The sequence below is a fragment of the Pleurodeles waltl genome, chromosome 12, assembly GCF_031143425.1.
Source record: "Pleurodeles waltl isolate 20211129_DDA chromosome 12, aPleWal1.hap1.20221129, whole genome shotgun sequence".
NCBI classification, from domain to species: Eukaryota; Metazoa; Chordata; class Amphibia; order Caudata; family Salamandridae; genus Pleurodeles; species Pleurodeles waltl.
This window is the reverse complement of record NC_090451.1, coordinates 115,151,566-115,178,317: the sequence shown is the minus strand read 5'-3', so window position 1 is coordinate 115,178,317 and position 26,752 is coordinate 115,151,566. Positions and strand designations below refer to the sequence as shown.

At 42.5% G+C, this 26,752-nt stretch overlaps 1 protein-coding gene and 2 non-coding genes across 3 annotated transcripts; 1 reads left to right on the top strand and 2 right to left on the bottom strand.

Annotated features, from left to right (window-relative positions):
- Positions 1-13,095: 13,095 nt before the first annotated feature.
- On the bottom strand, positions 13,096-18,227 carry LOC138268203 (uncharacterized). The gene is made up of 3 exons (XM_069217641.1): positions 17,905-18,227; positions 16,482-17,822; positions 13,096-13,504 (listed from the first exon to the last, which is right to left on the bottom strand). The coding sequence occupies exons 2-3, from the start codon at positions 17,818-17,820 to the stop codon at positions 13,470-13,472; spliced, it is 1,374 nt and encodes a 457-aa protein (XP_069073742.1). The 5' UTR covers positions 17,821-17,822; positions 17,905-18,227; the 3' UTR covers positions 13,096-13,469.
- Positions 18,228-19,189: 962 nt separating this feature from the next.
- On the bottom strand, positions 19,190-19,261 carry TRNAP-UGG (transfer RNA proline (anticodon UGG)). The gene has a single exon. It is a non-coding gene; the product is annotated as a tRNA-Pro (tRNA).
- A 4,749-nt stretch (positions 19,262-24,010) lies between these two features.
- Positions 24,011-24,082, top strand: TRNAC-GCA (transfer RNA cysteine (anticodon GCA)). Its single transcript has one exon. It is a non-coding gene; the product is annotated as a tRNA-Cys (tRNA).
- The last annotated feature ends 2,670 nt before the right edge of the window (positions 24,083-26,752 follow it).

Below are 26,752 nucleotides of genomic sequence, written 5' to 3'. Positions count from 1 at the left end.
CTTCCAGGGAGCTTGGTGTTTACTTTTCTTTCTCCGACTTCAAAGTGAGAGGATTTATGTGACAATCATGCTGGCTATCCCTGTGCATTGTATGATAATATTTTTTCTTCTAGCAAGAAACAACATTTAAATGTCTGTAAATGCACTGTGCAGATATTTCAGAAGATGGAAAGCACAAATGAAGCACATTTTCTGGCAATTATGAAGTGTGGTAGAAACAACTATTTTAATGTGATCAAAACAAATCAACAACCTAGGTGTTGGCATTTCCACCCATTATCGTTTGTGTGCTGTATACTCTTATAAATAAAACAATATGTCTATGCAAATGTAATGGAATTTCAACTGAAGTTGTGTTATCTGTAATGCACTGCACTACCACACCATGCATACTTCACTTTACCCAACTCCACTGCATGACACTACACTCCACTCTGCATCATTCCAAACAATGCCACTCCACTCCACACTGCATCATTGCAATATACTCTGCACCACTACACACTATGCCACTCCACTCTGCTTCACTGCACTCTACTCTGCACCACTCCATCCCACTTCACTCAACATCTCTCTACTCTATGCCAAAGTACTCTACCCCACATTACTCTACTGTGCCCCACTGCACTCTTCAACAGTCTACTCTAAGCCCCTCTAACCTACTGTCTCCACTTCTTCACCCTAGGACACTCTTCTCTATGGCACTGCGTGCTACACAACAACATTCTATTCTCAAACAATCAACTCTATGTCACTCTATTCCACACTGCGTCATTCCACTCTTCGCCATTCTACTTCACTGTATGCCCTTGAAATCTACCCTGCGCCACTCCACTTTACCCTACTGCACTCTATGCCATTCTACTCTATGCCACTCTATCCTGAGCTACTGTACTCTACACCAATGCACTCTACAGCACTTTACTCAAAACCAATACACTCTACACACACTGCACTCTATCCCAATCTAATCTGCACCACTTCACGGGCTGTCACTTTACTCTGCACCACTCTACACCACTGCACTCTACATCAATGCACTCTACATCTACACCACTCTATGTTAAACCATTGCACTCTGTGTCGCTTTACTCTGCCCCTCTCCATGCCACTGCACTCTAAACAATATCCTTTAGGCGACTCTACTCTACACCATTGTACTCTACTGCACTAAACTCTGTTATATTGCACTGTCTACCACTGCACTCTCCTCTGCACCAGTCTACTCTGTGCCATTGCACCTTTCACCAGTGCACTCTACACCACTATACTCTATGCCACTACACTCTATGCCAATCCACTCTAATCTACTGGGCACCACTGCCCTCACTTTACTCTATGTCTCCCTACTTTACTCTGCATCACTCTGCTCTGTGTGATTGGACTCTAACCGATTCTACTATGCACCACTGCACTCTTCATCATTGCACCACTGTACTCTGCACCACTCTGCTTAAATTGCACTCTATGTCAATACAACCTATGACAATCCACTCTATGCCAGAGTACTCTATGAAACTCTACACTGCAAGACTGCACTCTCTGCCACTGAATTCAATGTCTCAAGGCTGAGCTTGTGATATTGCTCTGGGTGCAGACTTACAGTGACAGCTTCAACCTGTGGAGAAATAGAACTTACCACATTATCCAATCCTTTGCAGTAATCGAGTAGCATGTCATCTGTAATGATCACAAGTGCATTCACAGGCACAGCAGACAATCTCATGGTATGCCCCATCAACATGTCATGCAGCGATAACCCTGTCTTCTTGTCAGGTGTACTTCAAATGGTCATTAACACCAAAGTCAAAGCATTAGGCCATGTCGGTGAAGTGGATGCACAGACTTTTGCCAACTTGGACTTTATGGTTCTATTAAGCTGCTGAAGAATCCCAGATGTCTCTGAATGATAACTACAATGTAGTTTCTATTCCATTTGTAATGCTGCACACAACATCTTAAGAATCACATTGTTGACATGAGTCCCGTGATCTGGCTCCAGAGAAATTGGCATTCCATATTTGGGCACCAATTCTCTTAACAGCAGTTTAGCTACAGTGAGACTGTCATTTCTCTGTGTTGGGTAGGCTTCCACCCATCAAGAGAAAATGCACACTATATCGAGAACACTTCTCAATCTGTTACAAACAGGCATCTCAATAAAGTCCACCTGCATCCTATTGAGAGGACCACCTGATCTCCAGTCATCGTGCCATAACCACAGCCATTGTATTCAAGTGGAAGAACATCATTGTAAAGGCAAGCCAACACGTGTTTCGTCACACAGTGACTTTCTCAAGGCTGCAAAATATATATGACAAATGTTGGTACATGTTTCTTGTCACTAATGATTTAGGGATGATAGCATATTCACAAACGTAAGAGAGTAAAAAAATAGTGAACCTGCATGCCAAATAGGAAAAAAGGGCTTTCTAGTGCATGACCCATTGTGTCAATGAGCGATAGGAAAAGAGGCAAAAGATAAAAGATGCAAGGTATGAAGAAGCGTGGAAAGAAATACCTAATGAATAGATTGTTAGCTCCAAGTATCCTATACCAACGAGACCTTGGTGTCTTTTGGTGACGTGATAACATTAAACATGCACTATACAAAAACTTTTTTGTTGGTGCCCCGTCACCATCATAAGTGTTAAACAAGTGTATATACAAATCCAGGTGCAACATAAACATAATATGAGGATTGTCACAACAAGGGGGGGAAACAGCATACCTTTTTAGAAGTAAGCACAGTTTGGAAGCTAACAGATGTGCATCCAAAGTAGACAAGGTAAGTCAGAAGATTGTATTAGGAGTCTTGTTCATATTAATGTACAGACAAATTGGGAGACCATGTTAAATCTCCTGCCCGTAGAGAAACGACATGGTATGTAAAAGATTTGGACTTTGGTCAGCAGCACTGTGTGAGGTCAGAGCATACAATTTCAGTAAGGGTGACAAAGTTGGACATCTAATGCCAGGCATTATGTGCCATGTTACAAATCCACTGGGAAATTACGTGAAATACATAGCTAAAAAATGGAAAGTACCAAAGATTAAAATAAGGCGTACTAAGATTAAAAAATCAATAAATCAAAGTATATATGTATCAAGGACGGTTATGAAGAAAAACACAACATATTTTGGGTTCAAGTAAAACAGCAAATTTCAGAAGGGAGTAAATAAACGCTCCAAGAGGGCTTACTGGAAATGAAAGCACAAAAAATATAATAGTATGTGCTTAATATGTATAATCCTGGTGCTCAAAATACTCAGCATTAAAGCTGGCAATATAATAAAGCAATGAAACAGTTGAAAAAACATGAGCAAACTGAAAGGACATATGATGTGTTAGCCTAGTATGGGAAGCGAAAGTAAACGCACCCTGAAGGGGACCTGAAGCGTACCAGACTAACCATAGAGGTAAAAAGTATGCTGTGATAAAGTGCTAATCAAGAGCAGCAGTGGTAAAGGAAACATCAGTAATTGGAATCAAAAGAAGAAATGGTGCGCAAGCATCTTACCTCGGAAGTAAAGGAGTGTAAACGTGTAGAAGAGCGCCAGCCATATAAGGGGAATATTTATACGCCTCGTAAACGTGGAAAAAATGGAAAGGGAGACGGGACAACTGGAGTATTGTTTCGAGGGAGGAAGTATGGCGGCCATCTTTGAGTATGCTGATATCGAAATAGTAGACTGTGTTGGAAAAGTGTATATAAAATGCAGCAGCCAAAATAAAAAAATGAAAAATAGGAGTATATGAGAATGGAAGAGTAGATGAGAAGGGAGAAAAACAAACAGAAGGTTAGGAAAAAGACACTGAAAAGAAAAAGGAACAGACAAAGTGGACAGAAAGCATGGCAAAGTCCATCAAAGGGATAGACTGAGACCAAGACAGTTGTTGAAGACACCTCGGTGAACACCAAGCCGTAAGGTACTGTTATCAATATGGCATGGCATTGTAGTGAGTATATGCGTGGCAACAGCAATATATAGCAGAGTATTAAAATAAGAATAACAGACTGTACAGTTAGGTTATACAGAGTTCTAGAATAATGCGGCAGAAAAGATCAGGGATCCCCACACAAACACAGTGGCCAACCTACTGGTGAAATAAAGAACATGTTGTATGTGGATAGTTATCCCAAGCATTGACAAACTGGATCTGATATGTATGAATACAAAAAACAAAATAACCGTCATTAACTACATGGTAGAGAAAAACATTTAATTCCCTGTCAACATTCAAGCTCAGATCTACTGCGCTGAGTTTAATGATCCATTTGGCTTCACATATTCTGAGTGTGGAGACCAAGGGGGTTATTACAACTTTGGAGGAGGTGTTAATCCGTCCCAAAAGTGACGGTAAAGTGACGGATATACCACCAGCCGTATTACGAGTTCCATAGGATATAATGGACTCGTAATACGGCTGGTGGTATATCCGTCACTTTACCGTCACTTTTAGGACGGATTAACACCTCCTCAAAATTTGTAATAACCCCCCAAATCTCCTGCCCTGCAGTCTTTGGTAATGAGTGTAAAACCATGAAGTCTGATCGCTAAAGCTTCAGATTTAGTATGTGCCAGATTATAATGGACAGCCAGGGGATAGTTAGGGTGATTGTTCCTAATGGCTCTGATGTGTTCTTGAATTCGTTCTTTTAGAGGGCAGAGAGTACTCCCCACAAAAATGAGTCCACATACGCAAATAATACAGTAAACTATAAATTTTCAATTGCAGTTAATGAACTGTCATATCTCATTTGTATGCATAGAGTTATATGAAAACGTGTCTAGTTTATCCATGAGAAATTGGCAGAAGTTACAACATGAACATCTAAAAAAGCCATAGGGCTGGGTGGTCGCCAGTTAGAGGACTGACTGTGCGTATACACTTGATATAGTTAAGACATATCGTATTTCTTAATGTCTGCCCACGGCTGTAAGTGATCTGAGGTCTATTGCTGATGAATTTATGTAAAGTCTTCTATAGTAGTAGAAGATGCCAATGATGTTTAAGAATGTGATGTACTGCATGGCTTTGTTGGTTAGATGCAGTGATCATATTGATTGCTCTTTTTTTGTGACCGTGACTGTCCAAAGTCCAGGACCACACCGAAGCCATAATATCTGTAAATATAGTGACTCTCATTTGAGCTATTAGACTGAAAGCTCTGGCAAAGGCAATCAATTCTGCAACTTGTGCTGAGGTAAGACCTCAAACCCATGAAGCTTACAGATAGCGTAATGCGCTCTCACGACACCTTCATTTAACAAGAACTTCTTCTGAAGCTCGATTTGTAATCAGTTTATTTGTAATGCCTGCAACTTGGATCTTTTTTCGTGAGAGGGATAGGTCTGGAATTTCTGCTCGGATAGATAGCTCTGGTTTCAATAAGAAATTATACTTAGTGGCCATTTACCTCACTATTTACAAATAGTCCACTCTGATTTACCTCTAAGACTGTGCCAAGTATGCAATCTTCTTTCCCCTTTGGGTACTGTAATTGCAAATTGTCAGAGTCAAAACCCTCACTGTCCAACATTGGAAACTGTTTAAATAGGTTCTGAATCGGGGTCTGGAATAATTAGTATTTACTCAAAGCATCTACTTCATTTAATATGTGGGGTTACCCACATTTTGTGGAATCCTCAGGGCTTACATTACCTGCATCCTTGGAAACTGTCTGCATTGCCACTTGCATTTGCTGAAAGGGTACATTCTGCATCTACATCTCATTTATTTCTTGCATTCGTTTATCGTCACTCATTCTATCTGGATTCAGCCAACACTCCCTCTTCCAATGTCCGATCTTGTTACAAAAATGACATAGGATAATTTTCTTAAAAGTTGCAACATCTACATCAGAATTCAGATCAATCGGAACTTCCCAACCTCCACCCTGAGAATCAACCATACCTCTTAGAAAACTATGAATTCTAGCTTGAAACCCAACTCCTTGTATTTCATTCTGAGGACCAACAGCTTGCATTGTACCAACATGTCATACAAATGACCGATTTTGAAATCCTTTCTTTCCCATTTTTGTCTGTGCTAATATCTACTTTTCCTTATGCTTACTTTGCTTTATCTCCTGTTCATCACTACAATACTTTGGGCCTGATTCTTACCTTGGCGGGTGGCGGAGGCCGCCCGCCAAAGTACCCCCGCCAGAACACCGCACCGCGGTCGTCAGACCGCTGCGGTGATTCTGGGATTTCCACTGGGCTGGCGGGCGACCGCCAAAAGGCCGCCCGCCAGCCCAGTGGAAATCAACCTTCCCACGAGGACGCCGGCTCTGAATGGAGCCGGCGGAGTGGGAAGGTGCGACGGGTGCTGTTGCACCCGTCGCGTATTTCAGTGTCTGCAAAGCAGACACTGAAATACAAAGTGGGGCCCTCTTACGGGGGCCCCTGCAGTGCCCATGGGCCATTGCAGTGCCCAATGGCATGGCCATTGGCATGGGCACTGCAGGGGACCCCAGGGGCCCCACGACACCCCATACCGCCATCCTGTTCCTGGCGGCAGAGCCGCCAGGAACAGGATGGCGGTATGGGGTGTCAGAATCCCCATGGCGGCGCAGCGAGCTGCGCCGCCATGGAGGATTCTTATGGGCAGCGGAAAACCGGCGGGAGACCGCCGGTTTTCCTCTTCTGACCGTGGCCAAAGCGCTGCGGTCAGAATGCCCTGCGGGGCACCGTCAGCCTGTTGGCGGTGCTGCCGCCAACCCTGGCCCCGGCGGTCCATGACCGCCGGGGTCAGAATGACCCCCTTTGTGTATTTCAGAATCTCGTCCAACTGCTTGGTCTGCCAGCAAAGCACATTCTGTTTATATGTTGACTAGTCTCTGGTATCAATGCAATAATAAACTGTGAGATGAAGAATCCCTTGGCTCAAGGTGCAATTGACCAGTAAGCTCCTGGAATGCCTTCAACAGCTGTTCATAATATTCATGCACTGGCTTTTTCACCTCTTGCTGAATTTTGTTTAGCCTCACATAATCCAAATCTTTTGGAGGGACTCTGCATTTCAAAAAATTAATCACCCATTTATCCATCACAATAGGAGATGGTGCATTAGTGCGGAAATTTCTCTGTGGGTCTGATTTTTGCCAATGTACAGCAATTTTGCATTGACCCCACAATTCTTTTGGAACAACATCAAAGAATATATTCAAATCAGTTTGCAGCACTTTAAAAATTTTAACAAATCTTTCAACCTGTGTGTACCACTGCATAGGGTTCTCTCTTAATTTTGGGAAATGTTTCATAAATGCTGCAAATTCTTTCCACTTGGTATCTCTCTCAAAGGGTAAGCTGAAGTTTCTCCTTCATTTGGGGGACCTGGAAGTGGCTTTCCTTTTACTCCAGCTGCCTCTGATTGTTTCTTTTTCTTCTCATGTTTCTTTGTCCATTTGCTTTCTAATTTCTCAAAATCACTCCATTTATGAACACATTTTTACTAATTCAGTAATATGTAATCACATGTAATTGCATTGTTTCAATTGCTTTGTCATCTAATTGTTCCCTGAAACGTTTCTGCAATGGAACACCTTTTGAAAGATCAACTTCATAATTTCCAGCCAATTCAGTCAATTTATCATTTGTGGCTGCTGCACACCTAGAGATTTGTTTTCTAAAAATAAAACTCAATTATTTTTCTTGGTATTGATTCATATATTCAAGATCTAAACATCCTCTAATTACTGCTTCTAGTTCTATTTTTAATCTTGGGGCATTTAATGGCTTTTCTTTCTCTGCACTCTGACTGGGATTTAGACTTCCTTTGTTCTCTGTCTTTGTACTATTCTTGCCACCTTTCACAAACCAGGGGGGAAAACTTTGTGTTGTTTGTGTCGTACAGACAATCCTTCTCCCTTTCCTTAATGATTGAATAGTCTGTGAGGGTGTCAGTGCAACAATCTGTGAATTCTGCGAAGTTGGGATAAACCCTGTCATAGTTGCGCCTCCAACAGCTCCTTGAGCTACAGCATTTGGGGCAATATTAATTAGAGCAGTTGCTGTGTAAATCTCTACTGGCTGTACCTTAGGAACAGGTGCTGGTACAGCCACAAAAGAAGCAGTAACACCTGGAGGCATTACTGCCCGTGTAGTCTCATCTCTGGCAGGCACATGATTAGATATAACAGGTGGTACAACAGATTGCATAATAACAGGCTGTGTCAACTGTAGTGGACTCTCAATTTCAATTGCATTAGGGTCAACAGGGGCCATAGTCCCTGTCACATTAGTAGTTGTCATTCCCACAGTATTTGTCACAGGAACCACATAAGGTGGCGGATGAGCAGGCAATAATTCAGCCAATATATCATCTCCTGAATAACTATCAAAGTCTGATTTCTTTTCATCCTTTTCCCATTCATTCCCCTTTACTTTACTCTGTTTTGGTTTCTCACATTTTTCAGTAGTCGTAGCCGGATAAAACCTAGCTCCTTTAATTATTCATTTCCTACATCTCTGTTTTTGCTCATCTCATATTTCATCTGCATTATTTTTCCTATCTCTTTGTCTAGAGCAAGCCATTTTCTCTCAAGCACTTGAATTGGTCTAGGAGGTGGCTTCATGTCATTAAGTTTGCATTTTAGTCTGTCAATAATTCTCAATTCAAATATACCCCATCTTGGAAAGCGCTCTGTACCCTCTTTTTCAGTGATCTTGCATCACTGATGAAGCCATACACAAGTATGCAACCCTTTCTCAATCACCATATAATAGGCAGACATACCCTTAGGAGGTGCCTCTTTATCTTCCCATGCTGAAATTGTCATAGCTCCTCTCATCACATTTCTAAGAGCTTTAATAAATGTAATGTTTTTGAATTCAGTCAACAAACAATGTAATTCAATTTTTTAATAATTTGATTCTGTTCTGTACACGTCATTTTTCAGTAAGCCCATCTCCCATTCTCAGAACGGCTTCTCACATCAATCACCACGCGACTCTTCTCACAGATCTACCAATCACTGCATTGCGTTTCACATCAACCAACCAATCGCAGTGCAGCACAATATAACGCCAGAATTTTCTCCTTCAAGTGGTTCACCCTCCTTTACAATTTCTTCAGACACACACAATGCTACAGTTCTACAGCTCTATACAAATCTATGCAGTCTTTGCTCCTCTGAAGAAAACAAAAAGAACAAGTCAACAACCGAAATTTTCAGTTTTTTACACCCTCCAACTTTTATCGCACAAAAAGATTTCCACACAAACAAATGAAATCTCAACCAGAGGAAAGTCACCCTAATCAATGCAATGTCACCTTTGTGCATTAAGTTCCACTAATATTAATCTATATTAGCACATTTACAACAAATTGTTGCAGTCGCTACCTCAATTGTGCAAATGACGGAACTCCACAACCTGCACCACAAATCTTTAGCAGACAAGAAAACCATAAATCCACTCTTATTTATCTATCCCAGTATCTTGGACTACTTCTTAGTCCGATAACCTCTTCAACTTGTTGACAATAAGTGCATAAGTATCAACAATTCATTCAACACATATACAACAATACATGAATAACACCAAAGTAACTAAAAGAATTGACATGCATATCCCTATTGATATTCACACCCCCAATTCTGCAACCACCTTAAAAAACACACTCCGTCAATCTTCAAAGTTCAGGCTTTGGGCTGTGGGACATGGGCATCTCTCTATAGAAGAGCAATTAATTACAGCTTCTCTTTCTCGTAATGCAAAACAGGACAATTAATTACAGCTCCTCTTTCTCATAAGGTAAATCATCCTTTGCTACCAACTTTTCCAGAGCGGGGATCTCAGTTAAATATCAGTTTACGAGGTAAGACTTATCAACTCATCAGGGAGAAATCCCCACGTCTTAGGCCAATGGGCATTTGACATAAAATTCGATTAACCAGGAGCTGCACATTGATTAAACAATCATCATGATCTCAAGTATTGCTTTTCAGTCAATAATGAGAGTTTGTGTGAGTTTACAAGCTTTATTTATCACCATTCTTTAAATAGCTCATCTTTACTGAAATCAGCATGTGATATCATCAATTTCAAGCAATAGTCGATAAATCAAACTAAGCAATCAATATCAGAATACATACATTAAGCTTGTTCCATGAGGGAAAGTGTCTCATTTCTTGGATTAGAAATATATTTTGAAAGAATGATAAAAAGGTGTCAGACAGATCCCATAAAGAGTTCCAAAATAGAGGTTAAAGCATAAAGCTGCAGAATCAAATATCAGTCACCAATCAAAGCAGAACTTCCCACGAAGAAAGGTTCAAGAAACTCAGTAGCATCTTAGAGCAGCACAGATTTGGACAGTGAAAGTGCAATGAAGCACAATGAGTGTCTGCCAGAGAGTCTGAAAGTCAGGGTCTCAGAGAGTCTTCCCTACTCTAGAAACACACTAATGTGAATAACATAATGTAATCTTTTGCAACATGTTTCTTCTTCTTCCTCCAGTCAACCGATCACCTTTTGATTTCTTCATGGGAGTATGAACCTTTTGTCCTCTTCCCACTGTGGAAACAATAGTCCACAGACAGCAATATTCAAATAAATCATTTTCATCAAATACTCTCTATAAATCCAGAAGAGTCCTCATCATTTGCTTTCCTTACAAAAACTGCAAATTTTTGGTTAAGCTTCTCCACCTATTTATTAAAACACAATCTACCTGTAGATTATCTTTACTAGGTCTTTGTATAATTTGTAACAGTTTGCTGTGGTATACTAAAACATTGTAATGCAGTATTGTATTCTATGAAAAATATGCCTAGGGAAGGTCAAAACTAACTTATTTTACATTAAGTCATTGTTTTCAGAAAATACATTTCACATTCCTAACGTAGGTCAGCTTTGCAGAAAATGTTGCTTCAGTTACTCAAGCCCATTAAGTGTAAATTTGACAGCATTTCGTTTCATCTAAGGCCTGCATGTTAGTTCTGCTTGTTGCTGCATCAATTTTCAATAATTAAAAAATGCATCTTAAAGTTAATATGGGTGTTCTGGAAGCAGGTGGAGACCCACAACTGTCAGAGATATGCAATATGTACGAATTGTTGCTAGGGCCTTGATGTGCCCTTCCTCGTATTGTTCCTCCAACCTGACGATTGTGGGATTCCACTTGTGTTCAGCTGTTAGCATTAGCAGGGCAACTTAGTTTAATAGTTTTACAAAGTCAGGCCACTCAGTTTCTCTTAAGACTCACTTTATGGACAGGTTACATTACTTTCTTAGACATCAACCCAGACCTTATTGAAGTACGTTTATTTCCACTGATATATTAATTGCAGAGTTGGAGGTGGGAGGTGGTGTCGTAGAGGCTGTTGTAGCTTGAGTACTCGACCTCCTTGCTGTCTTCCTTAATGTGGTGCTGCCTTTGCACCGGCTGTGATCAGTAGAAGCCCTGCCAGGCACTGACCTGCTGTGCCCTGAAGAGCTGCTTGCCACCTTGACCTTGTCATCCCACCTGGTGCTCCTCTGCCATGTGAGTAAGCGTGCAGGGCTTGGTGTGGTCATCGGCCAGAGCTCCGGCAATCAGCACGGGCTGGGGTGTTTGCCGAAAAGGGATGGTTTACCCCACACATGCTCTCCTCATGTGTACAACTCCCCACTGCACCTAGCACTGCTTACAGTGTGGCAGCTCCCACAAGTGCACAAGTGCATGCAATGTTCTCCCGGGTGCATACAAAGGCGCTGACTGCAGTCCAGTGGTTGTACACCCCCTTTAAATCCGAGAGGTCAGACAAATCCGAGAAGCGCACAATCCCCAATCTCACTAGGTCTCATATATCTAGGAGTGGGTGGAACTATGCAAAATATTGCGAAGTTCTTAAACAACTCCATGAAATCCTGCGGTGTACAACTCTGTGAACTCTGCCCACTCCTGCTTTTAAATTGTATGTTATTGCTCAACACAGCACCTCTGCTGAGGTCAGTGCCCCCCACCAAGTCAGCCCCCAGTGCTACCTCACCAGGCACACAGCTCTAGGGATGGCCCTGGACTCCAGATATGGAGAGCTTTCTCAAGTGCCACACAGAAAAAACATGCAGGGTAAATTGATATCTGAAGACCTGTCCAAGGCCAAGTTATTGTCTACAATGCACTTGTAGCAGGAAGTGACATACTACTGTTTCAATTCGCTAGCACTGAGATTATTATGTATTCAGGAGTAAATGTACTACAGATTGAAAAGTCAGTAGTAGGGTCTAGGTAAAAAATTTAATGAATGAACAATTTATAGAAATTAGCAAGCCGGCAGATGAGAGAGGTTAAAAATGTAATGAATTACCAATTTATAGAAAAAACTAAGCCGGTTGATGAACATATCTGTCAATTAAGCCATCTATAATGCATTCTCTCCCTTAAAGAGGGGAAGATGATTCTTCTCCCTACTTACTGAGTAGTCGGATAAATATTTATGTGACACTGTCATGAAAATATGAATTAGGATTAATCCACCTTGGAGAGTTTCAGAATTAATGAGGGCAAAAATGTTAAATGATGGTCACTATATTCGTGAGCTAGAGAATAAATTTACTAATGTAGATATCATTTTAGATCACCTTCTCTTTCTTTTGGCAGGAGATAAAAGTTTGTGAGCCCAATATTTTTAAAATATAGGACGTGAATCAGTTTAATGCACTGATTACTCTTTTTAAGTTGGGGTCCTAGCTACGACCAATTTTCTAACCAGGGCTTAACAATAGACCCTCACCCCCCCAGCTGATGCACTGTCTACTGACCCAGTTCTGAGGGATTTTGAGCCTATCTCCCCCCAGGATTTGGCTATGCTCCTGGCTAACTACGCTTTTGTGCAACATTGTTATAACACATTGACAAAGCTAATAGCTCTTGCAAAAGCGAGAGCTTTTGGTTTTGCCAATGCTTGTTATGTCAGCCTGCGGTCTCTGGCGCTTGCGTTTCTTTTATACTACTTACGTACGTGGTCTCAACACTTTCAAAGGTTATTTTCACGCTGCTTCGGAAACTGTCTTAGGACGAGCACAATCATGATAAATGTAGATTTTCCAAGTAGTTTATGATGGAAAGTCTTAATTTTATTAAAGACACGGAGGCGAGTATTATGCTTTCTTTTCCTGCTTTATTTCAAACAGCAGCCAAGAAGAAAAGCACGAATCCCAGGGGATTGCAAACAAGCAACCAATGGGATAACAGAAACTAAGATCATCAACCAATCAATGCAGAGCATCACATAAGGTATACCTATCCTGACTGCAGGCAGCCCTCTTTTCGTTTGCGAGACAGTCAAGAAACAGATTTAAACAAAGGTACTATACAACAGATCAAACATATTGCTAGAATTAGAGCAAAAAAGTCTTGAATTCTGTCCAAATTAGGAACAATGTATGGTTTAACCAGATGCTGGGTGTACAGATCCGAGCTTCGTGAAAGACGTGGTGAATGAGATCCTCGTGAAGGAAAGGCATCCGCTGACTTAAGTTGAGGAGGATGCTGAAGCGTTGGTATTGGCTAGAAAGGGAGGGAGATAACAAGATTAGTACAATAAGTGGTGGGATAATACTCGCCTCCGTGTCTTTAATAAAATTAAGACTTTCCATCATAAACTACTTGGAAAATCTACATTTTATGACAAGACCGGAGGCTCCTATTATGCTTGTTTAAAGCATGTCAATTACAATAGAAGTTGCTGAATTAACAGGTTTACAATAAAATGTACGAAAGGTAGAATCATTAGACCAATCTGCCGATCTTAGAATATCCTCCAATCTTGAGCCAGCCCAAAAGGCTTTTGATGCCATGGCACCTCTAGCAGAATGGGCGCCAAATTTTGAAGTATCAATGCCCGCTAGTGACATTACCCATTTGACCCAACGAGCCAAGGTAGGAGAAGAAACCGGTTTATAAGGTTTCCTAAAGGAGATTAAAAGTTGGGAAGCAGAAGATGTTCTAAGATCGGCCGTTTTTTGTTCATAAACTTTTAAACAGTTTCCTACACAGAGTTTTGGTTGATTTGGAAAAAAGGGATAAAACACAGAGGTAATATTGGTTTTAGTACGACGGGACACATTGAATAGAATACCAGACGGAGTGAATTGACGAGCCGAGATATCTAAGGCTCTTACATCTGACAAACGTTTTATAGAGACAAGACACAGTAACATTGTTAATTTGGCTGAAAGCATTTTCAGAGGTAAGGATTCATTATCTTGCCAAGAGATAAACATTTGAAGGACTAGGTTGACGTCCCATATGGTGGAGTATTTGGGAATTGGTGGATTGGAAAATTTCACTCCTCTTAATAAACGACAAATCATAGGATGTTCTCCTACTGGTTTTCCGTTTATAAAAGGAAGATGTAGCGACAATGCTGATCTATAAAGATTAATGGTTCTGTAAGATTTGCCTGCGCTAGCCTGAGAGGCCAGGAAGTTAGCTATTAAAGTTAGATCTGTTGAAAAGGGATCGCATGATTTTCCCAAACACCAGCTAGACCAGATAGACCACGCTGACTTGTATGCTTTGGAAGTGCCGGGAGCCCAGGAGCTGTTGATATAAGCTGAAGCTTCGAGTGAAATTCCTGGATAAGACGATGAAGACCTGAGACTTTCCAAGCGGATAGAAACAGGGTTTTGTTGACAATGAGATCGTGGGGAAGACCTTGAGGATTGAGAAGTAGTGAGGGAAAGGAGGATAGCAGGACGGGAAAGTCGACGGCTAACTCCAGGAGAGTGGGAAACCATACTTGAGCTTGCCAGAACGGAACTATTAAGACTATAGTGGCTTTTTGTCGTCGGAGATGATTGAGGACTCTGTTTATCATTATGAACGGAGGGAATGCATAGTGCGTTGCGGAATGCCACTGTTGGAGAAAGGCATCGGTCGCTAACGCATGAGGGTCTGGTCTCCAGCTGAAGAAACGAGGTAGCTGAGTGTTCAGACGGGATGCAAACAGGTCTGTGTGAAAGGGACCCCACTTGTGTTGGATAGAGTTGAAGACTGAAGAGTGAAGTTTCCAGTCGCTGTAGTCTGAAAGATGACGAGAAAACCAATCTGCGACTGAGTTGAGAGAACCTGGTAAGTATTCCGCTTGAACTGAAATTTTTCTGTGAAGGCAGAAATCCCAAAAACTTTTTGCCAGTTCTGCTAGTGGTTTGGATTTGGTACCGCCAAGGTGATTTATATATCTTACCGCTGTAAGATTGTCCATACGAAGGAGTACGGAACAAGAGACTTTGTTTTTGGTGAAAGTCCTTATTGCAAAGGAGCCTGCAAGCATCTCTAAATAATTGATGTGCAATGAAGACTCCTGTCGAGACCATGTGCCTCCAGTCGATATGTGACCACACCTTGCGCCCCAACCTGTTAGGCTTGCATCGGATTCTAACACAAGATCTGGGACTGAGGCAAAGATGGTCCTGCCGTTCCAGGCTTCGAGGTGATCCAGCCACCATTGGAGTTCTGTACGGGATTCGAGATCGAGGGGGATGAAATCTGAATAAGCAAGACCTTTGCGAAGATGACGAATTTTTAATCTCTGAAGAGCCCGATAGTGAAGAGGGCCTGGAAAGATTGCTTGAATTGAAGAAGAAAGAAGACCTACAATTCTTGCAAGAGACCTGAGGGAGAGAGAAGTCTGCTGTAAAGATAGGGTTATCTCGGATTTGATGTGTTTTATTTTTGAGATCGGGAGTTGAAGGAGACCTTGAGGGGAATTGATCAGGAATCCTAAGAATTCCATCTTTTGTGAAGGGGTAAATATTGACTTCTGCTGGTTTACTAGAAAGCCTAGGTCTGAAAGAAGGGAGATGGTGTAAGCGAGTTGGGACTTCAGAATAGAAATGTCTTGATGCATTAGAAGAATATCGTCTAAGTATATTATTAATCTGAAACCTTGAGATCGAAGAAGAGCTACTATAGGTTTCATTAGCTTTGTGAAACACCAAGGAGCTGAAGAGAGACCGAAGGGAAGACAAGTAAATTGATAGGTATTGAGATTCCATTGAAATTGAAGGAACTTTCTGTGAGAGTAGTGAACTGGAACTGTTAGGTATGCGTCTTGGAGATCTAGACGGACCATCCAGTCGTTGAGAAGTAGGGAATCTCGGAGCTGGAGAATGGTTTCCATCTTGAAGTGTCTGTATACAACAAAGTGATTGAGTTGTCTGAGATTGATGACTGGTCTGATTTTCTTGTTTTTTCTTATTACTAAAAACAGTGGGCTTATGAAGCCTGAAGGAAGGGGAAATGCCGGTTGAATAGCTTGTTTTTGAAGAAGCTCTTGTATTTCTGCAGAGATTAGGTCTGACATTTCTTTTGAAAATTTGAGAGGGGGCAGCGGAAAGTTTTGATAGGGACTCTCGTAAAATTCTATTAAATAACCTTTGATTGTGTTGAGTACCCAGGGATCTGAGGTAATCTCTATCCATTTGTGGAGAAACAATTTTAGACGACCCCCTACAGAAGGATGGCCAGAAGGAAGGTTTACCTGAATTGTTGTAGGATCTGCGTTGGTTCCTCCCTCTGTATCCTCTGGAGCGCTGGGGGTAGAACTGGGGACGAAAGTCTTGTTGCTGTTGTTGCTGGTAAGCAAATGAACCTCTGAAGCCTTGGTTTCTGGAAGGGCGGCCGGTGGAGCGGCTTCTGCCTCTACCGGCCCTGACAAAAACCCGAGAATTAAAAACCTTTTTAAGTGATTGTTGGGCTTTGTTAATTGAAGCAAAAGTGGTAACATATTTGCTTAGTTCCTTTATGAAATTGTCCCCGAACAGTAAGCCATCGGCTTTGGCTCCTGGATCTTTAGACGCCAAATTTGCAAGTTTAGGGTCAAGCTTAAGCAGCAGACCTTTACGGCGTTCATGCGTCATGGCTGAGTTGGCATTACCCAGCAAGCAAAAAGCTCTCTGAGTCCAGAGAGAGAGTTCTTCTGGGTCGATAGACTCATCATTGGCTCTAGCTGATTCAGCTAGATCAAAAATGCGGGATAACGGCCCGACCAGATCCAGTACTTTATCTTGACATAGAGCCCATGCTCTGTCCACCCCTTTGCGTGGGTCCTTGCCAAAGTTGGAGAAGAATGTTAGGAGGGACGGGTCTATGGCAGGGGTATCGGTAATGTGTAGTGGGAGGGAAGGTCTGGGACATTCAGCTCGTAGTCTTGAACGAACTTGTTTGTCTAGAGGAAGTGGCAATTTAGCTAAAATATATTTTGCTACATGATCGGAGGGAACCCATTCTGTCGAATTAGGATGGTGGATTAGTCCAGGATCAAACATGGGGTTGCCGTCAGAATCTAAGAGGGGGGGATGGGATTGGCTAGATGAAGCTAATTTGGATTTTTTAGGAAGAGGTCCGATCCAAAAATTAGAGTAATTATCGTCCTCAATGTCTGACGAGGAGACAATAGAGTCAGCATCGTCATCGGTATCTTTAATATCCTCAATCACAATTTTTTGGGTCTTGGGGACATTTTTTGACTTACTTTTACATTTTTGACCCAAATTTTTATTCCCCTCCAAACTGGGAGGCCTTTGAGGGACTTCGTCCTCTATCCCGTGTGAGTTTGACTCACCAACCATAAGCGCAGACAAGTCATTAGACTGACTTTGAGAAGCCTCCGGGGCTTTGCGCTTTCTGCTTTCCCCCGCAGAATGGGCCATTTGCGATTGAGATAGACATGAGGACATAGTGGACTGAATTTGTTTAGAAATTTTGTCCATAGAAGCAGAAACTGCTTTCTTGACAGAGGATTGAATGAAGCTATTTAAATTATAGGAGAAGTCTTCTTGAGAGTCTTCATTAGAATTAAAGTAGTCTGAAAAATCCATAGCTATGACAAAGAGAGAAAAAACGGTGTTTAAAAGGGTTAAATTTGAAAACACAAGCTTTCAGGTTAATGACCTGTGACTCACCGAACAAATATGCGAGGAACTCTTGAGAAGAATTACTGCCGTCTTTAGAACCGGAACGAAGAATGGCAGTGAAGCGGCAGAAAAAATCAATAGAGCTGTCAAAGCTTTCACCCAGCGAGGCTCTGTGGTGAAAGGAATGTGTTGGACTGAAGCCAGCTGTCAGAGTAGAGGTCGCGTCAGCCGGCGTTCAGGATAGAACGTTCGCGGCGATGCGCCTCTGACAAACGGAATTTGAGAAAAAAGACGTGTTGAAGTGTCAAACTACCAAGTATTACAAATATTCACAAGAAACGATACAACAAGAGTTTTAACACGATAATAAATGAACATATAATATAATATAAATACAAGGAAATAACAGGTGATATAAGGGGCAATGAAGGGTATACTTATCTTGACTGCGAGCAGCAAGAAAAGAGGGCTGCCTGCAGTCAGGATAGGTATACCTTATGTGATGCTCTGCATTGATTGGTTGATGATCTTAGTTTCTGTTATCCCATTGGTTGCTTGTTTGCAATCCCCTGGGATTCGTGCTTTTCTTCTTGGCTGCTGTTTGAAATAAAGCAGGAAAAGAAAGCATAATAGGAGCCTCCGGTCTTGTCATAAAATTTGTATTTTACAGTGCATGTTTTCGCAGAAGTAAGTATCTCTGCCACGTGCACAACTAACAGTGACGTTTAAGTAGCCGGCCTCTGAAGCCGAATACTCTGAGCTTATTAAACCCATGTTATGCGGAAACAATTACTTCTTGGTTCTAACTAAAGGCATAAATCCGTGGACGCGTCTCATTTCGGATAATAAAAAGCACAATAAATACTATGAACTCGAATTAATGTGTTCTGTACTTTGGACCATAGCGCCTAGCGCCTTGAGACCCGCATAGCGCCTTGAGACCCGCACGGGTGAGTAGCGCGCTTTACAAATGTTAATGATTTGATAGTAAATAGCGTATTTACACGATTCACACAGCACTGCATGGGAATGAATGGCCACTGATATCGGTGACTAATAGTGAAATTATTAAATTAAAGCTAAGAAACAAACAAGACAAAACGTTTCATAACAACGTCTGAAGAAGTTACGCAAATCATTTACATTGCTCAGCCTCATACAACTAGGTGATTTATGGGATAATAAACATGGTTGCATAATATTAAAGTATTTTATACACAAAGTCGCCCTCCTTATAGAAATAAATTCTGTTTTTTTTCAGTAGTTTTGTCCATTTTTACATTTGTGGAAACGTGCACTACTGAAAAAAAAACAGAATTTATTTCTATAAAGAGGGCTCGTCCGGGATTTGAACCCGGGACCTCTCGCACCCAAAGCGAGAATCATACCCCTAGACCAACGAGCCAACTGTAACAGAAAGGACTGGTTTATACACAGTGCCTGTGCAAGTGAGCACGGATATGCAGGTCATCTTTGAATAATTCCTGAAATATTTTCACTGATAAAATCCCGTTCTATATTGCTGGGCAAGGTATTAATATCTTTAAGGGATGAATTCAGCAGTGAAATGCTAGTGATTGCTCCAACAGTGCCTGATAGTGATAAGATCAGTTGGCATTTCTGCCTCTCAAGCAACAAGAAACAAATGGCAATTGCAGCATCGTTTGCTAGTGACAGACATCACTGCATTGCAGCAAGGGTGTCAGTAAAATCACTGAATCTTAGTGGTGAGGTAAGTAGCACTACTCTCTCTCAGGGACCGAGCCAGTGGGACGACCCTCGGTGCCCCACAGTGTGGCAAGGCCACTCACGTCGCTGGTTTTCAGTCACTGGACCAAAAACAACAAAGTGACATCCTTTCTTCCGAGAGACAAGGTCATTGACTGAACTGACACTTAGCGACAATGACATTACTGACTGTCTTTGACAGGTTCAGTGACGTCGTTGTTTCTGATTCATAGTGACATCACTGCTTCTTATGGATAGGCTAAGTGGTGTAATTGCCTTTCACTGACACTAATCTTACAACAACTTGGTGGCAAGATCAGTTACTCCATTTCCTCTCTGTGACGTCATTGCCTCACTTGGACAGCACCTCTGCTATTTCTGGGTTTCTTTAGAAGAATCAGTTACATCACTGCCTCACACTGATAGGGTCAGTCACCTGGGCTGGTCCCAGTGACCTGGTCAGTGACACAATGAGGTTCGCCCAGCTGATCGGCACTCTTACACCCTTATAACACCAGGAAGTGTCTGAGTTGGTAGGGGCAGAGCCCCTGTTTAAATACCCAAATGTGCCTTTGAAGTGGGGGAGACTTCAAAGAGTGGCTTAGAAGTGCACAAGGCCCCCTTTCAGTTCAATCCTGTCTGCCAGGGTCCCACTAGGGGGTGTGGCAGTCCTTTGTGTGAGGGCAGGCTACCGAAAATTGAAGTGCAACCTGTGGGTTGAGATCAAGCATTGAGCTGACCCGTGGACAGTGGAGGAGGCTGTGACTGCATCAACCCACTGGGGACAGATTAAAAGCACCAGGAACAACCCTCACCCCCTGGTGGGATGTGCTGAACTCACCTGTGAGAAGGAAGTGCCAGAGCAACTCTGACCACTGCTGGAGATGGTTGTGCAAGCTCTTGGAGAGCCCACACCTGCTGGGTGCTTCTGTGCCTACCTAGTTCAGTCGGACTCGATTGAGTAGGACTGGAGCAAGGTGAGTGCTCGTGCTTGGGTCACCTGTTGCGACACTGAATTCTTCCTTGCTGCAGAAGCAGGTTAGACTTGATATGGGCCTACAGAGCCCCAAAACCCACTTCTATATATGCCGTGGCACCACAGACACATTAAACTACTTCCAAGGAGTTAGAATGGACTCTTCAGTATGACCTACTAGTGAGCATCCCCTGGATGTGGCCACCAGTGAATACCAAACATGTGACAAAGAGCAGGTGGGACAAAGACATCTTAGAGAAACACTAGAGCCCCAACCTCAAAGGGATTGTGTTATTATTTATAAATGTTGTATTAATACTTTGAATGCATAGAGTAAGAAACAAAATAGTTCTTTTAAAGGTAAAAATAAATATTTGGCTGGACATTGATTTATTGTCATTACTGTGTGCTTTTTCAGATATGAGTCTCTTCACTAACCTGTATCAGCACTTCCCCCGAGGAAGCCTTGGACTGCTCAACCACGGCTACCACTGAGAGTCAAATGCAGAAGGGGTATGTGACCCAGTTGAACAGGATCCATAGTAGGTCGGGCCCAGGACATCTGGAGTAAAAGGCCTCAACCACCAATGTTGGACCCAGTAAACCCTGAATGCCCTAGCCACTCCCCTCCTTCAAACACTCCAGGGGCATTGTGAAGCGAGAAGTCGTCTTGTACCCCTAACCCCCAGCAGCAGTGCTCCAGAGGGTCACAGTAATGAATCCTGATTGGTGCAGTGAGAAACAGTGACTTAAGTATTTATAGTGCTATGAAGTTCCAGGCTGTGACATAAAACACTATTAGTAATTAATTATTTTAAAAGTGCATGCCACGCAACATAAATGAGGCTGCCTCAAAATGTGAAAAACATTTCAGTGCTTAGGATGTAACAAGTACTATGAAAATAAATATTTTAGTACTGTATCAGGTGTATAGATTTTGTGTGGGTCCATTAAAAGGACGCACTCCAGAACTCAGCAGGAAACACCCTTACATTACCTTTCAGAATAGATTGCTGTCGTCTTGAAGCCTCAAGGGACTCCATCAACTAAAGCCTATACTGGCTCCAGAGCATCCTTTACATTTGCTGATCAACCAATCGAACACATTCGCATTTCTTTCAGCACCTTCATGAGAAGACTTGCTTCTTCTTTAGATGTCTGTCGCTCCCCCTCGGCTTTACAGTAGAGGAAACTCACTCCTTCACTTCAGATGGTGGCAACTCAAACTTGGCTTTAACCGCCAGGGTCGGCTTTGGTGCGGTGCGGCTGCTGTGGCTGCACTGGGTGCTGTCCTGGAGTGGGGGGTGCTGTGTTTAGCTGTAACTTAAGGTTTAAAAGCAACTGCTGCAGGGTCCCTTGTGCATCCAGCTTTCAGACGGCAAACAAAATGTCAAGATAACTCTTGTGATTAATGCTCATGCTGGTGAGAGAGATGGAGTTTTGTCTAATGGCAATTTTTGACTCTCCATAATGTAGCGCCGAGGGTTAGTATGCTTGCTGAGAAGAACAGTCTGTCTTCTATGGAAATTGCTGAGTGGATTAGTAAAGCCAGCCTTAACCAGCCCTTTAAAACAAACGAAATGTATGTGAGAGAGGTGCTATTTAGAGACGCAGGGTACTTTTTCCTGGTGGTAGTGACGCAATCTGAGGAAGAAGTCATGGGAGGCCCGGGTGGGGACGAGGGAGGAATGGGTGTGCCAAAAAAGATTGTTGCACCAGGCGCCACCAACACCAAAGCCGGCGTGTTAACTGCAAAAGGATCTATTTTTTTCTTTTCTTTTTTGCTGTTTTCTACAGACCCAACTTGACCCACGGGCATTAGAGCGCTTTATATGAGCACAAGATTTCACTACATAAGGGCAGAATATTTTGGACAAAAAATATTTTTGTAAAATTAAAAACAGGGAAACGTAGTTCCCGTCCAAAAGATCGCCCCTTGCATGTCAAGGGTGGTACATAGTGAGAAGTATACTTGATATTAGTAACTAAGATACACAGTAATCTGCAAAGATATTGGGGCAGATTTACAAGAAATGGTGCATCGGTCCCGATGGATCACATTTCTTTTGTTCCCCTACCGCCACCTAGCAACGCCATGGTTGCGCCATATTTATAATACATTGCACCATGGCAGTCAATAGCGTCAACATTTTTTATGCTATTGTGGTGCTTTGCTGCACTAGTGTCAAAAATGTTGACTCTAGCGCAGCAAAGCACAGAGAGGCCCACAAGTTACTATGGCTGAATCATTTTAATGCCTGCCTTTGGCAGGCGTTAAAATAACAGAAAAAATGGCCAAGTGAAATTTTGTAAATTTCATGCACTATTTTTTCAGACCTCCCTGCATTGGAACGCCCCCCATGCATACATTATGCCTGACGCAGGCATAATCGTGGCTCAAGGGGTTGCAAAACGGCGCAAAGCAAGCATTGCGTCACTTTGTAAATCTGGCGCATGGAAAAGGCCGCCTTAACGTTAAAAAAAATGACAATAGGGTGAGGCAAGGGGTAAATATACCCCATCGTTCACAAAGCGCATGATAACCAGTGCTTAATTTGTGCTTGTTGTTTCCGGTGCTGAGCACCGGCACTTATTTTTTGCGTGACAGGGCTTATTCTTCTGCCTCAAGCATTTGCTGCGAGGAACAGACACCTATGGGAAAGACGGAGGAAGGGAAAAACGAATAAACGTCACAATGGGAGAAAGCAGGAAGCTGCTAGAGTGCGCTGAAGGGGCAGGGAGTGGCTTTAAGTTTTAAGGTTTACGCTGCCTCAGTATTCTGTGTTTCCACATTTAACTGCAGCAGCCGCGAGTTTAAAAGGAGGGCTTCGGGCCAGTGGCGGAGCGTGGGAGCGTGGGAGCGTGGGCGGGGCGGGCGGCCGCACCGGGCGCAACATCTTGGAAGAGACTCCAGTGCTAAAATCCACAGGTTAGGGGGCGCAAATGACTTGCCTTGCCCTGGGTGCTGACAACCCACGCTACGCCACTGCTTCGGGCACCTGCACGTTTTTATTTACAAATTAAGCACTAATGATAACTATGCAGCACGATTAATCAGTAAATTCGTATACATTCTAAATTCTCCCAGGTTACATGTTATCGTACGGATCCCACCGAAGCACTGCTGAGCGCCTCGACGTGGTACTGCGGGATAGCGCTAGATAGGAGCCAACACAATATAATATTTCATATTCAGCCACGAATAGTCCTTCTCCAGTAGCCATACTTCGAGGAGCTCCCTGTGTACTGAACACGCAGGTGCCTTTCGACACTTTAAATAAATGTATTTCGCAATTATCTATGTACAGTGCCGCTACCCGGGATCAGCAGCAAGGCTAAGCCACTGCCTCGCTCTAGCGAACCAGCAGCCTGCCCAAGAGACAGCCCAAAACATTGGGAGTGTGACTCTCATCAGTGTCTAATAGAGCCAGTCATTCAGCAAATTTGAAAGGGGGTATAGCTCAGTGGTAGAGCATTTGACTGCAGATCAAGAGGTCCCTGGTTCAAATCCGGGTGCCCCCTTCGCTGTTTTTAGAAAAAAAAAGTCATCATATTTATATTGCACAATGTAATGGATTTATAAAAAGAATTGCCCTTTAAAATTATTTAGAAAAACCGACGGTAACAAAAGTGTTGCAAGGTTTATATTGTCTAAAAAGTAACAATGTTTCTACAGTCATGTTCAGACTGTGAACCCATCCTCAGTTACAATGAAACAAGTCTTGATAAATTAGTGATACTATGTACGCAGTACAATAGTGCGTACATTAACACACGTGTTTATTTTGCATATTATGCAGCGCCTAGAGACTTACAACGCAGAGACCTTTACAAGAATTGCTGCGCATAATTCTGCACATAGTAACAATTGCATATCCATAGCAAAACACGTAGATGAAAGTCTCCCAAGTCTCCGTGTCCCGCTGTATGCACACTCAACACGGTTGGCTTTTCGGTTCTTAAAGCAACACAGTGCATGTCTACCGCAGCAAATCCGTGAATGTACGTTGTATTTACAGGACCACTTTCACGCACGTTTATATATGTAACACCCCGTGCCCTGTTAGAAGTGCGTTTCTACACTAGCATGTCTGTTTACTGTTACTAGTAAGTGTACAGTAACAAAAGCCCGCATTGTGTGTCTACGGTAGCGCTTCTATTAACCCGCCCCTGTACTTTTAGCCAGTGTGACTTTCAATGCTGGGATTTAGTTCTTGTTTTGGGAATTTAAAAGAGGAAACTACATGTCCCATAATGCACTCTGCTCTTAGCAACAAAAAAAACCTGATGACTGTCGCAATGGGCTACGGGCAAACTATGCAACAGTGGAAGCGTTACTCGGAGGAAGGCACTAGACCGAAGGGCGAGAGGTGTCATTTGAAAGGGGTAATTTCACGATTGGGGAAGGGGTTTCCGTGTATTAAAGTAGTGCTATTTCTGCAATTCACGCCTTAATAAAAGGATATTTTGAGCCAAAGGTGTCCAGTCCTGGGTTTTACTTGTACCTTGCTGTAAAGACGGATAACTTCATAACCGAGTATCTGTTTTTTACTGTGCTTTTCTCGTATTGCATAAAAACGTCCTTTCCAGCCCGTGCCATTTCCATAAACGGCCTCGAGGTGTCGCTGTGCCATCCACTGTATCCGATGTCATGAAACCTAAGCCAGGAGTTTAACTGCGTACAATAGACACCGATGCGAATGCAGATAGGAAACAGACAGCTGCAGCTTTCAAACACCACTTCGACTTTTTTGGGTACCATATGAGGGTGAGAATATATGACTAATTTTGCAACTAGTACTAGTCACCCCAGTTTCAAATTTGAGATAGTCGACTCTACTCAGCTATTTCCAATGTATCATAGTAGATAACTTTTATTATTGTCTTCTCACTTAACGCTGTTTTACGGAAAGATATTCTTAAACGTGATTTTAAAATATAAAGTAAATCGTACATTTTCATCTAAAGATAAGTGTAGCAAAACACTTCGTCCCTGGGTGGGCTCGAACCACCAACCTTTCGGTTAACAGCCGAGCGCCAACCGATTGCGCCACAGAGACTCTGACGATCAACGTGTTACGGTCATAGCCTGTGAGGACCAGCTGTGATTCTTTCCTTTTTAAGAATGTATTGGGGTTATTTCGTTGCCGTGGAGCATATTGTACTAATCCGAGTTACTGTTAAACAATGACATTTGTGGAATAATGCAGATTTGCCACACCTTGCTGGCTTTGTCATTGCAGATTTGAGTAAGGGATCACTGGATTTCTGATCAAGGGCGGAGCATGCAGTGTTCCCCTGTAAGACCAGGATTTCCGAAGGTGTGCAGAACTGCACAGAAGTACCTGACCAAAGATGGCGGAACTAATCTTGTGTAGGTTTCTGGCCCATGTGCAGACTAACTTCCATTGGAATGGCAGATGGTGACGTTTTGGTGGGTTTTATGAAACTAGAAGAGAGGAGGAAGTTATCTAAATAGGTCTAGAACCTGAAAAAAATAAAGTTTAAGCATGTGTGAAACATCATGGGTGGTGCTGATGGTCCTTTGAGTGAAGCCAATGTTGTCCATGATATTAACTATTTCTTCCCAGATGTTCATGTTACCCAGAAGGAGGAAACACAGATGTGGTAAGATGTACACAAAACATTCCTAAAAATCTGTAAACTTTTCAATGAATGTTATGTTATGCAAATTTGTAAAGCGCACTATCACGGCAAAGGTATCCTGAGGTGGAGCAGGTGTGTGTTCCTAGCCCTGCCTATGGTAGGCTAGGTATTTGAAAAGTCAGGTATTCAGCTTCTTACAGAATTCAAGAAGCGAAGAAGAGGATCTGATGTGGAGAGAGAGGTCATTCCACACTTGAGGAGTAATGTAAGAAAACAGTCGTCCTCCTGATCTGGTTCTGTTAACGCATGGGATATTGGCAAGTAGGAGTCCCGTGGAGTGGAGGTGTCTGGAAGGTTGGTGGAAGGAGGTGCAACTGTTCAGACAGGTGTGGTGTGCAGTGTGGAGTGCCTTGAATATGTGTGAGTTATTTGAATTAAGCAGATTTGTGCATGGACACCAGTTTAGTTCCCTGAGGTGTGGTGTAATGTGAGTCCTGTGGGGGAGGTTGAGGATGAGTCTAACCTCCGGGTTCTAGATGGTTGATAGTCTTCTAGTGAGTTGCTTGGTGATCTTGGCCTAGAGGG

Coding starts and splice junctions, on each gene's coding strand:
- LOC138268203 (XM_069217641.1), bottom strand. CDS start 17,820: ATGGATTTTTCAGACTACTTTAATTCTAATGAAGACTCTCAAGAAGAC. Junction 13,505..16,481: donor CAGATCCTACAACAATTCAG/GTAAACCTTCCT, acceptor CTCCCTTTCTAG/CCAATACCAACGCTTCAGCA.